Source organism: Morus notabilis, unplaced genomic scaffold (assembly GCF_000414095.1).
Source record: "Morus notabilis unplaced genomic scaffold, ASM41409v2 Scaffold2062, whole genome shotgun sequence".
Lineage (NCBI taxonomy): Eukaryota > Viridiplantae > Streptophyta > Magnoliopsida > Rosales > Moraceae > Morus > Morus notabilis.
In genome coordinates, this window is record NW_010364422.1 from 58,462 (window position 1) to 69,801 (window position 11,340).

General features: G+C 35.4%; 2 protein-coding genes across 2 annotated transcripts in view; one reads left to right on the top strand and one right to left on the bottom strand.

The window, feature by feature from the left end:
- Positions 1 to 3,503: 3,503 nt before the first annotated feature.
- LOC21390092 (autophagy-related protein 18a) lies at positions 3,504 to 6,851 on the top strand. The gene is made up of 4 exons (XM_010106625.2): positions 3,504 to 4,388; positions 4,977 to 5,184; positions 5,608 to 5,734; positions 6,480 to 6,851. Exons 1-4 carry the CDS (start codon positions 3,576 to 3,578, stop codon positions 6,568 to 6,570), a joined length of 1,239 nt encoding a protein of 412 aa, XP_010104927.1. The 5' UTR covers positions 3,504 to 3,575; the 3' UTR covers positions 6,571 to 6,851.
- Positions 6,852 to 7,853: 1,002 nt separating this feature from the next.
- The window catches only part of LOC21390093 (putative protease Do-like 14), a 9,560-nt gene continuing 6,073 nt past the window's right edge, over positions 7,854 to 11,340 (bottom strand). The window contains exons 2-9 of the mRNA XM_024171149.1: positions 11,075 to 11,274; positions 10,868 to 10,995; positions 10,171 to 10,382; positions 9,733 to 9,814; positions 9,442 to 9,584; positions 9,118 to 9,238; positions 8,538 to 8,630; positions 7,854 to 8,188 (exon numbers count right to left, since the gene is read on the bottom strand). Coding sequence (XP_024026917.1) covers positions 8,072 to 8,188; positions 8,538 to 8,630; positions 9,118 to 9,238; positions 9,442 to 9,584; positions 9,733 to 9,814; positions 10,171 to 10,382; positions 10,868 to 10,995; positions 11,075 to 11,274 — 1,096 coding nt within the window. The 3' untranslated portion in view covers positions 7,854 to 8,071. The remainder of the gene's footprint in view (positions 8,189 to 8,537; positions 8,631 to 9,117; positions 9,239 to 9,441; positions 9,585 to 9,732; positions 9,815 to 10,170; positions 10,383 to 10,867; positions 10,996 to 11,074; positions 11,275 to 11,340) is intronic.

Genomic DNA, 11,340 nt, shown 5'->3' on the forward strand with positions numbered 1-11,340 from the left:
GAATTAAAATTGGACTACAGGATAAATGATGATTTCTCTTCCTTTCCTATCCAAAATTGGCGCCACACACAAGGAAAAAAAACCCTAGGGTGGCCGGCCACATTAGAGATAAGGTGTAGGAGATTTTTTGTTCCAAATTCAAAATAGGAGATAGAGATTTGATTCCTTTTTGAAGTTTGACTTCTACTCTTTAAATATGAGAATGATAGAAAATTGTGAACACAAATTTTGAAACATTTTTTCTGCCCTAATTGATTGGTGGCTGAAATTCTCATTGAAAGAAAAGAGAGGAAAAATTTTTCTCCCAAAAAATTTCACATCGTGCATGTGTTGGTGTTTGTGAAAATTCGAGTGTTTCAGAAACCTGTTTTGTCTCACGTGTGCCCACACACACGTCTACGTGGAATCAAGGAATTGACGTGGAAGACTTTGGTTTTCTAAACACAAAGATTGGAGCAAGTACTGTTCGTGGTCAAAGAACTCAAGTTATCATCCGAGTCGGCTTCCAGGTATTTTTTCCTGATTGAGTTCTTGATACATATAAATTAATGTGATTAATTTATTCGTGCATAAATTAATATAATCTATAGCGTATCTCAAAAGTTTTTCTGAAATTTTTGTTATACACGATCCGCCTCCCCGCCACGCTTCCGCATCCGAATTTGATTCGGTTACCAACAATTATCTGCTACTTTCTCTTATTTAGAGCTTAATAAAAAGTGGTTTAATTTTTGTATTCATTTCTGCTCTTCACTTTTTATATATTTTTTAATTACTTGTTATCCGCTCTTTCTTATTTAAGCCCATCTTGGAACTATTTTTTATTTTTTATTTATTTTTTTTTTTTGGGCGAGGGGATATTTTGAAGGAAAAGGAAAAGGAAAAAAAAAAATAAAGAAGGGGAAAAAAATAAAAAAATTTCCATATTGTTTGGAGCCTTATGGAAATTTATAAAAAAAAAAAACATTTTGAAAAGTTTTAAATAGCCGACCAGATAGAGGACAATTTCAGTGTGAGCTCTGACGTGGTGGACAATGGTGACGCAGGCGAACTCACAATGGAGGAAGGCGATAGATCTTGCCGGAGAAGACAGATCGCCGCAGAGGACAATCGCCGGGAAAGAGAGAAGAGAAAGAGAGAGAGGAAAGAAGGAGAGAGAGAGAGCGATAAATGGGTAGAGGAAAGAGAGGGGTGAAAATAACGAGCAAAAGAGAGAGAGTGAGGAGAGGGAGAATGTGAAGAGAGAGAGCGAAGAGAGATACAAGAAAGAGAGTGGAAAAAGTGTGTGTGAGGTGAGAGATATAGAGTGATTTTTGTTGAATAAAATTTGGATTTTGATTTTCCTCACTCTTTTTTGAGGAAAATAAAATTCAAGTTTTACATTATAGATTTTCCCTTAAAATTTCCTTAAAAATTTATTCACCATTTTTTCTTTGTTCCAAACATGGAAAATCAAAATCCTTCAAATTTTTTTTTCCTTTCCTCCCAAAAATCCAGATTCCAAACATACTCTTAGAGTTTAAGAAAAAATAGTTTAATTTTTGTTTCTATTTATAACTTTAATTTTTTTTATATTTTTTTACTTATTTATTATCGATTGTTTTCTCTTATTTAGAGCATAATAAAAAATGGTCAAATTAAAATGTGATCATATTATAACTAAAATTTGCTTATCTTTATTATAAATTTTCTCCCTAATAGACAACAAATATGATAATCAAATTCATACTTTATTGTAATTGGTACGTGCGATTTTACTAATAGAAGCGGAGCCACTTGAGGCCCGGGATTCTTTAGAACTTTGCCCCCAAAAAAGTTATTTAACAAAAGAAAAAAGAAAAAATAAAAGAAAAAAGTATAGTTAGATGGTTTTTTCCCTTTCAAATATTAGTTTGACCCACGTCTCTTTTGAAAAAGTTTTTAGCTTCGCCAATGGCTCTCAACATAAATTTTTATGCTGGAAAAGAATCTCTCATATTCATGAAATTTCCATCGAAATTTTGGAATTTTTAATGCTGTGAGAACTTTTTGAAAAAAAAAAAAATTAGAAAAATTTTGGTAACTATAAAAAATATAGGTAAAACTATTAATCTAATGACTAATGAGGTTGTAGTGAATACTTTTAACAAGACGTTGAAAAATATCAACAAAATATTTGGAAAATATTAGAAGCTTTCATCAAAAATTGTCAAAATTGACCATTAATTTTTTTTATTCTTTTATTTTATAAATGAATATTTTGTGAGCTAAATAATAATTATTTTTTCACCTAGCATGCATACTTGTATACTTAGGGCTTGTTTATTTATATTTTTTAAGTTAGGATGATTTGAAATCAGATCTTGATTTGAGTTAAGGTGTATTTGAATATGGTTTGAGTTGAGAGTCTAATTTGAGTTTGTGTTTAGATGTGCACATTTTGAGTTATGATTTAAATTGAGAATCTATTTGAGTTTGTGTTTGAGTAAGTCAAAACTTAAATTTGTATTTATATAGTATTTTAATAAAAACTCAATAGTGATAAAAAATTTTAATAGGGTATATGGGCGGAGTTTTATTCATCTATTCATTATGAACGCATAGAAAAAAATCATCTCAATCAGAATTAAAACGAAAAAGTTATAGCGTTTTTAAAAATAGAAAAAATATTATTCATTAACTTGAATTTGAGTTTAGGAACTTAAGTTAAAAGGAAAACTTGAACTCAGATTTTTAATTTCAAACTCAAATTTAAACTCAAATTAAAAAAAAAACTTTAATAAAATTATAACTTAAATTCACACTTTTAATAAATTAACATTTCACAATATCAAAATGGAATCCCATTTGAGCCGTATAAAACTTTCCTTCGGTATTGAGATTTCTATCTAATTTGCATAAAAACAGGGACGAAAGATGAACAGGACGAAATATCAACTCTTTTAATGTTTTCAAATAAATTTTTTTGTTTTTTTTTTTTTTGCTGCTAATGTTTTCCAAGTTTTTTTGCTGCTAATTGAAATACAATACGAAAATGACCCGTAAAATTAGAAAACAATTCTTAATTTTGAAGGACGTTTGGTTGGAGGATTCAAATTATGTGATTTAAATCATTTTCGATTTACGTAAATTTTTTATAAGAAAAAATACTGTAACGAATTATGAATCATGATTCAAATTAAGAAACGAATTCCTCTATCAAACATCCTTTGTACGAGCCTTAAATTATCATTGGAAAGTAGAATTGATAATTTTTTGTACTCCCAAAAATAAAATAAAAATTTCTCCCTACCTTCCCCATCCCAAAAAACAAAAAAAAAATCCTTGCAGCAGTAATTTTTTTTTTTCTTTTTTGCTGAAATCAGTAAATAAATCAATAGAACTTATCAACCGCTGGATCTAACTCAAAAGACAAGGAGCGGGTCCCACACTTACCATCACGGAGTCACCTTTTTGGTTAAACTCACCCGCATTAAAACCAATTTTCTATACTACCTATTGCTTCCAAATTCCATGATCACCCCCCTATCTTCTTCTTCTTCCTTCTATTCCACTCCTCAAACTCCCCAGAATTCTCCTCTTTAATCTCACCTCCGATGGCACAGACTCTCCATCCCACCACCACCCCCTCCTCCTCCGTCCCGCAAACCCTAATCCTCCCCGAATCGGAACCGGAATCCAACAACTCCTCCTCCGCCGCCGCCGCCACCGCCTACTCGATGTCCGCCGCCTTCGACGAACCTCAAAACCCTACCCCTAACCCCAGCCCCGTCCCGACCCGAGTCCCCGCCCTCCTCCACCTCTCCTTCAACCAAGACTACGGCTGTTTCGCCATCGGCACCGACTCCGGCTTCCGCCTCTACAACTGCGACATCTTCCGCCGCGACTTCGGCGCCGCACGCGGCGGGATCGGCTTCGTCCAGATGCTCTTCCGTTGCAACATCCTCGCCCTCGTCGGCGGCGGCCCCGATCCCCAGTACCCCGTCAACAAGGTCATGATCTGGGACGATCACCAGTCCCGCTGTATCGGCGAGCTCTCCTTCCGCTCCGAGGTCAAGGGCGTCCGCCTCCGGAGGGACCGGATCGTCGTCGTCCTCGTGCAGAAGATCTTCGTCTACAACTTCGCCGACCTCAAGCTTCTCCACCAGATTGAGACCATCGCCAACCCTAAGGGCCTCTGCGAGGTCTCCCATGTCTCCAGCCCCGTCGTCCTCGTCTGCCCTGGCCTCCAGAAAGGTCAGGTCAGGGTCGAGCACTACGGCTCCAAGAGGACCAAATTCATTATGGCTCATGATTCCAGAATCGCCGCTTTCTCGCTCACGCAGGATGGCAGATTGCTTGCCACGGCTAGTAGTAAGGGGACTTTGGTTAGGATTTTCAATACCTTGGATGGTTCTTTGCTCCAAGAGGTAATCTTTTCTATTCTCTTTTGTTAGGTTTGATTCAATTCTGTTTGTTTTCGAATGTGTGTGTTTGTTTACTATCTGAGTTCTTCAGTCTTGTGAAAGTTTGCACTTAGTCCAAGTGGTAATCTTTTTCAATGCTTTGGCTAGGTTTATTGAAATTTGTATGCCGTTTATTCAGTATCTGAGTTGTTTGAACTTCGATTAGATTTTTATTCTCAATTCTTATTGTTTCCAATATATATATATATATATACTGATTTGCTGCCCGAGTTATTCAATTTTGTGAAAATTTGCATTTAATCCAAGTGGAGTTCATTTTTTTCTTCTTTTTTCAATTTGCATAAAGGTTATTATATCATATATTATATATGACCATAAGTTGGAGTATTATTGAAAGTTTAGGTTTGAACTATGTGCTGGTCTAGTACGTGAGTTCTTTAATTCTGTGATAATTTTCATATCTGATTGCATTAATTTGATCGGTTGTAAGAGATGGAAAAAGAGTGAGATTTAGTGTTGATTGAGATTAAAGGTTTGACAAGATTCAAGTGTGAGTCTCAAAGAAAAAATGCGCTATGGCTTTTGCTGCAGTTAAGGAGAGGTGCAGATCGAGCAGAGATATACAGTCTTGCTTTCTCTTCAAATGCACAATGGTTAGCCGTCTCAAGTGACAAGGGAACTGTCCATGTTTTCACTCTGAAGGTTGATTCTGGACTCTTAGCAAATGATATGTCACGTAACTCGCCCAAATCCAATCTTGCTAATCCATCAGCCATTCCGTCTCTTTCCTTCATGAAAGGTAATACTCAGTGCAATGTATACTGATAGTTTTGCTTCAAGGGATCAGTATTACCATTTAGTAATATTCAAGGACTCTTGGAATTAGATAAAACTGGATATTCAAAAACGATTCCACTTGACCACCCCAAATGTTGTGCCCTAAAGGTTTGCATCCAATTATGATTTACTCACTTGAGGTAATTTGGTGATGTTGTTTCACAACTTCTTTGTTCATGTTTGACATTACATGCTTAGAGATACTTTATTAAATGGAAGGTCATGTAATTGGAGCTCTTGTTTGAATAATTCTCTGGTGTTGGCTAGAACGCTATTGACAAATTGGGAGTCAGGGAAGGCAGCTAGAGACGAATAGCATTTTACGCCCGATTTTTGTGGGATGTCTTTATTGTTTCCAGACCTCATTTGTAGCTATGTTCTGCAGGGGTGCTGCCAAAATATTTCAGCTCAGAGTGGTCAGTGGCCCAATTTCATCTGCAAGAAGGCTTGCAGCACATAGTTGCCTTTGGCCACCAGAAGAACGTAGTTGTGATTCTTGGTATGGATGGAAGGTAAATATATTAAAAAATTGAGTAACTTGCTTTCTTTTTTTTTTTTTTTTGGCTTCTATTCCCTTTGCATAATAGATCATTTCCGATAGGCAGTTCCCCTTTGATTCAATCATGCTGCCACTCATGTGTACATGTTTTTAACAATTCCCATTAGCTACGGTTGAAGTTTGTGATTGTTTGAGACAATGAACTATACAACTAGAGTATAGGAAGGGTCTCTGACAGTTTCATTGTGCTAAACTTATATTTAATTCAAAGACAGTGGCTGCTTTTGGAACTTTCTCCTATCGTACTTGTATAGCAGGGTTGATATTTTAGGAAGAAGCAAACTAGTCTGTAGATCTAAAAAGTAAGCCATGGAGAAGTAGTAGGAGGCAGAAACGGAACAATACAAGAAAATAAAGAAAACAAATTGAAATAAGTAATATGCTTAGCAACTGGTTAAGAGTCAGACTCTTATCGTGCATAACATTATCTTTTGGGCATGACAGGGCTCTGGTTTTTTTTATCTTTTTTCCGTTTTTATTGTGATAGGTACTGAGAAATTTTGAGATATTATGCGTTGTCTATGATCCTAATCTATTTATTTATGTAGTGGTGTAGGTACTTTGTCCCATGCATCATGTATGTGTGATTATGAGTTTACTTGATGGTCCAAATCTTTTTTTTGTTTGTTTTTCTTTTATACCTTGTATTCAGTTTATGGTGTTGAAATTTTATAATGTAAATTGGGTTACTGATGCAGTTTCTATCGATGTGAATTCAACCCGGCGAATGGTGGAGAGATGACTCAGCTTGAATATTATAATTTCCTGAAACCAGAACAAACTTTCTAAATTGTGGTAAATACAAGATATCTGTATTTGGTGGTGATTCCTGTTAATATTTATGTTTCTTTATTATCTCTTTAATTTCTTTTAGGGAACTGATTTACAGTGTAAATATACGAGAAAAGTTGAATGGATAACGATCTTTCAATCACTATGCGAGCTGTATGTAAATTGCATGTACATAGGGAACGCGATAAGCAATATAACATCGCAAATTTCTGTGCATGTGCATATTGAATATTAGAAGAACAAGAAATTCCAGATATTTGGTTTGCTCGTTTGCCCCTTGTGGAGAATGCGGTGGATTTACCCTTTTGTTTTAACTTTTGATTTTTACCGCTCACTAACTACCGTACATTGCGTTTTTCCTTTAATTTTCCCCCAGCGACCTCTAAAATGGAAGAAACTGCTTTCATTCTTCGAGTATTTTGGTATTGCCTTTCAATTTACTTTTGTACCTTTAAAACATTAGAGACGAGGGCGATGTGGAGAATACTGTTTTTATGTGATGTTGATGTCAATTTCTTAGGCTGGAATTTATTGGTATAGCCACTTATTGAAGATCCACGTAGACTTTATACATATACTTAGACAACTATTTTTAATATCATTATTAGGAGTTGTCTATACGCCCTGTTTGGAAATAGAGGATCCATCATAACCGGCTGAAAGTGTTGATAGTAACTGGCTGAATGCTTAACGTAATTATTTTATATTGAGTCAAAACAGTTATTATTTTAAAAATTAAAAGTTTTTAAATATATATCAATAAATGATTGTTATGTATACATGTCATGAATATAAAAAATATTAAAAGGCACATTGATAAAAGACTATTGTTTTTACTGTTAATATTAATCATTCTATCACAATTAACTGTCATTTTAAACTTGAATAATATTGTTGTAAAGAATTATTGTCTTACGATCATATATGTACATTTGTTTAGAACAGTATATGATAGTGTCTTGTTTGCCATGCGCTAAAAAATGACTTTTGGTTCGCAAAATAATATGGTTACGGCTTAATAAAAAAAAAATTACACTAATCATTTAGCCTTTTACGTTAGGAAAAATTTCTCCAATAAAAATGACGAGGGACCAAAAAAAAAGCTTTATTATTATTGTTATCAATTATTATTATTTGTGCAAAGAAGCTTCATCAAAAGGGCCAAAGGCCAGACGTAGACAATACTTTAGACCTTCAACAACGCTTGTCTTTTGGCATGAACTATGTTTGTTATACGCTGCTCGATTGGAAGTTAAATTAACCTTTTCTTCTCTGTGCTTATTTGAGAGTCAAAACAAGAATTATATATTTGTATACCCAGCAGAAGGGTATGTATGAATATACAAATACGCCTTATATTCATTACATGAGATAATTATTGATGAGACAAAAGTAAGCTGTAAAACAAGACCCTAGCATACAAAAACCTGCTAACGGCTAATTTTGTTCCTCTAATTAAAAAAAAAAAAAAAAAAAAGCGCTTTGAAAGTTTGGCTCATCACATATATGGATTGGACTCCTCCGGAATCACAGTCAAAGTGACCAATTTATCTTTAGGTCTTTTGACGACCACCTTCAAGGGTTCCCCAACTCTGTCACCCATTGTTTCAATTACCTGCCACACATTTACGGATCATATTAACGACTTTATAAACAATGACAGATAGTGAGTACAATGTAGGAAACTTCCTCTCTCTGTTATTTTTGGCTTGAAAAGGATGGGCGAACCTTCCTCTTTAATGAAGAATTGTACACTACACCATATCAGATGACCTTTGACATCCCCTTTTCTTTTATTTATAAATTCTACATTTGACGCTAGAAAAATGATTTTGAAAAGGATTTCTGTTACTGATCATCAGACTCGTTGGAAATCTAGACATGTTATGTTGGTCATTTTGGGCTTCAACTTTTCTCCTCTAGCAGGCACAAACATGATGATGACAAAAGAATAAAAATGATACCTCCTTAATGCTTTCAACAGACTTCCCGTCAAATTGGACGACGACATCACCAGGTTCGAACCCAGCACGATCAGCAGGTGATCCAGGAGTTACCTAGGGGATGAATTATTATTCACTAAACATAAGATTACAACGAAGTACCCAATTGTGCCTTCTAGTTGGTGCTTAAAAATTGTTCACCATAGGGAAGGGAAAAAAATCCAATATTGGACAAGAAATTAGATAATGCGTCAAGGCAAGAAACCGAGCTTGAGTAAATTATAAAAAGAAACCTCAAAAAGACAAAAACCAGACACACCAAGAGAACATTGCTCGTGATTTAGACACATCAAAGATTAATATCAAAGGAACCAACATCTAGAAAACATTAGCCAAACCTGGCATGTATAACACGTTAAATGGTAAGCTACTATCCTTCATATTGACACACATATTGTACCAAAACACCCTTTTACATGCAGAAGTAGTTAAGATTTGCGATTATATGAACATACATGTTGATTTTGCCTCATACAATAGATTGCAAATAACTGTTGGGATATTTGCAACTTGGGGCGAAAGGAGCCAATTCAGGACGTACCATTGCTATTAAAATGCCATTCTTAACATTTGGAAAGTTGGCATCTCTTCCTTTAAGCTGAGAGATGATCATCTCGTTAAGCTCAATCATTTTCAATCCAAGCCAAGGTCGGACAACTCTCCTGTCGAACATCAAAATTAGTTGTTTGATATAATGAGGTCAGAAACACAGTGAAATAGCAAACTTCTCAAGCATAAAGCGAGTTTTATGTTTTTTACCATATAGGCTGAAGTCGTGATAAATGATAATTAATCAACACGCATTTGAATTACCAAACTAGTTATATTGACTTAGGCTAACACATTCATCAAAAATTGAACATACCCTCTTTTCTTGAAGTGCTCTATAATTTTGGTGACCGAGTCAATTGGTACAGCAAAACTCAGTCCATCAGCAGCATACACTTTCATGATATTAACACCAACGACTTCTCCATCAATATTGACTAAGGGCCCCCCAGAATTTCCCTAAATGTTAAAAAAGTGGACAAGTCACAAAACCAATTCAGTAAACCTAACTGGAGCTATAAACACAAAGTTCAACCACTCCTTTCCGTCATCACTCTCAACCCTCATTTACCAAATTAATACAACAGTGAGAGAGAGAGAGAGCTACCGGATTTATCGCGCAATCTGTCTGTAAGTACTCTCTCCTCATTCCGCCTAGACCCAAATCACTACTCTTACGGTCAACACAACTGCATAAAGAACCCAAAAAAAATAAAAAAATAAAATAAAGTAATCGGCACAAAATATTACAGACATTTACTCTTGCCAATTTAAGACTAAGACAGCATAGATAGTTACATTTACCTTGAAACATTTAACTTTCTTTTTATGTGATAATTATCAATTGTATGCCACAGAAGTTACTAGTTAGATGCAAAACAAATCTTCATAACCAATTTACTTACATTTGAATGTGCATGAAAAAATAATTCACTAACGAGGGAGTGTATTAAAAAATGAAAAAAAATGAAAGCATCTTGTTCCTTCCTTCCGTGGAAAATTGGCAACAGGCCTTCACTATAAGACAATAGAATAGACCAACAACCTTACTATACCCGCAGTTACAGTATTCTGAAGTGAGAGTGGGCAGCCCATGGCGATCACCCAATCTCCAGGTTGAAGCATACTTGAAGAGCCAAGTTTTGCAGTTGGGAGTGGGCTTTTGGAATTGATCTTTACAATAGCAATATCAGAATGTACATCGGCATTCACCACTGTACCCTCAAATGTCCTGCCATCTTGCAAAGTAATATCAACCTGCGACAACTTATCATACTTAGGAACCAACGAACCAAATGCCCATATTAAGAAAATAACTTGAAAGCTTAACATAAAAAAGCTCAAATATAAACTAGAGATAAACAGTTAAATGCAACTAAACACATAAACCGCTATTTTCAAGCGAATACTGGTGAAAATTGAGAATGACACACTCATGCATGCCCGTTAAGAATACGTATTTCATATTAGACTGTCATGTCATACAGCAAACCAAAATACCCGATATGCATTAGCTCTCCCTGAAAAGGAGGTGATCAAGGTGCACCTTTCGGTACCGCATGAATAAGTTACATAATACAAAGTTATTTCCAAACTAAGAAAATTCTAATTATGATTGGCTGTTATAAGTCATATGGGAGTATGACTGATTCGCTTGAAACAATGATTGAGCTGATGACAATCAATACTCGAATGGCATTCTTACCAATGAGAACACAAAGAAAAACCATAAAACCACTAACCTTTCCTTTTGATGCAGCTCGCACTCCGTGAAAATCGACCACAGCATGAGCACAAGTTAAAATGGTACCATCCTTGTCAATAATAGTTCCAGAACCTATACCCTTCCCACCACCAATTCCAAACATACCTACAAAAACACAGCTCAACAAATAACAACCTTGATATTCAAAACCATAACTGGCTGAAAAAGTTGCTAAAATGTATACCCTGATGAATGGATATGTTGACAACAGCAGGTCCCACCCTAGCACCTGCATTCGCAATAGAGTCTCTGCCCAAGCATCCGGGACATCGTTTGGGGGTACTTTCGGATATGGCTGAAGCTTCGTTTTCATCAGATGATGGAATTGAACCAGCACTAACAGAAAATAATGGAAGTAGTCCTACATTTCCAACCCCCAACCAACTACGTTAACAAAAAAAGCTAAAAAAAAAAAAAAAACCAACAACAACAACGTTGAAGGCGTTGACA

Excerpts from the sequence above, each read along its gene's own strand:
- LOC21390092 (XM_010106625.2), top strand. The coding sequence starts at position 3,576 with ATGGCACAGACTCTCCATCCCACCACCACCCCCTCCTCCTCCGTCCCG. Across the intron at positions 5,185-5,607 it reads GTCTCTTTCCTTCATGAAAG|GGGTGCTGCCAAAATATTTC; the intron begins GTAATACTCAGT and ends TATGTTCTGCAG. Across the intron at positions 5,735-6,479 it reads ATTCTTGGTATGGATGGAAG|TTTCTATCGATGTGAATTCA; the intron begins GTAAATATATTA and ends TTACTGATGCAG.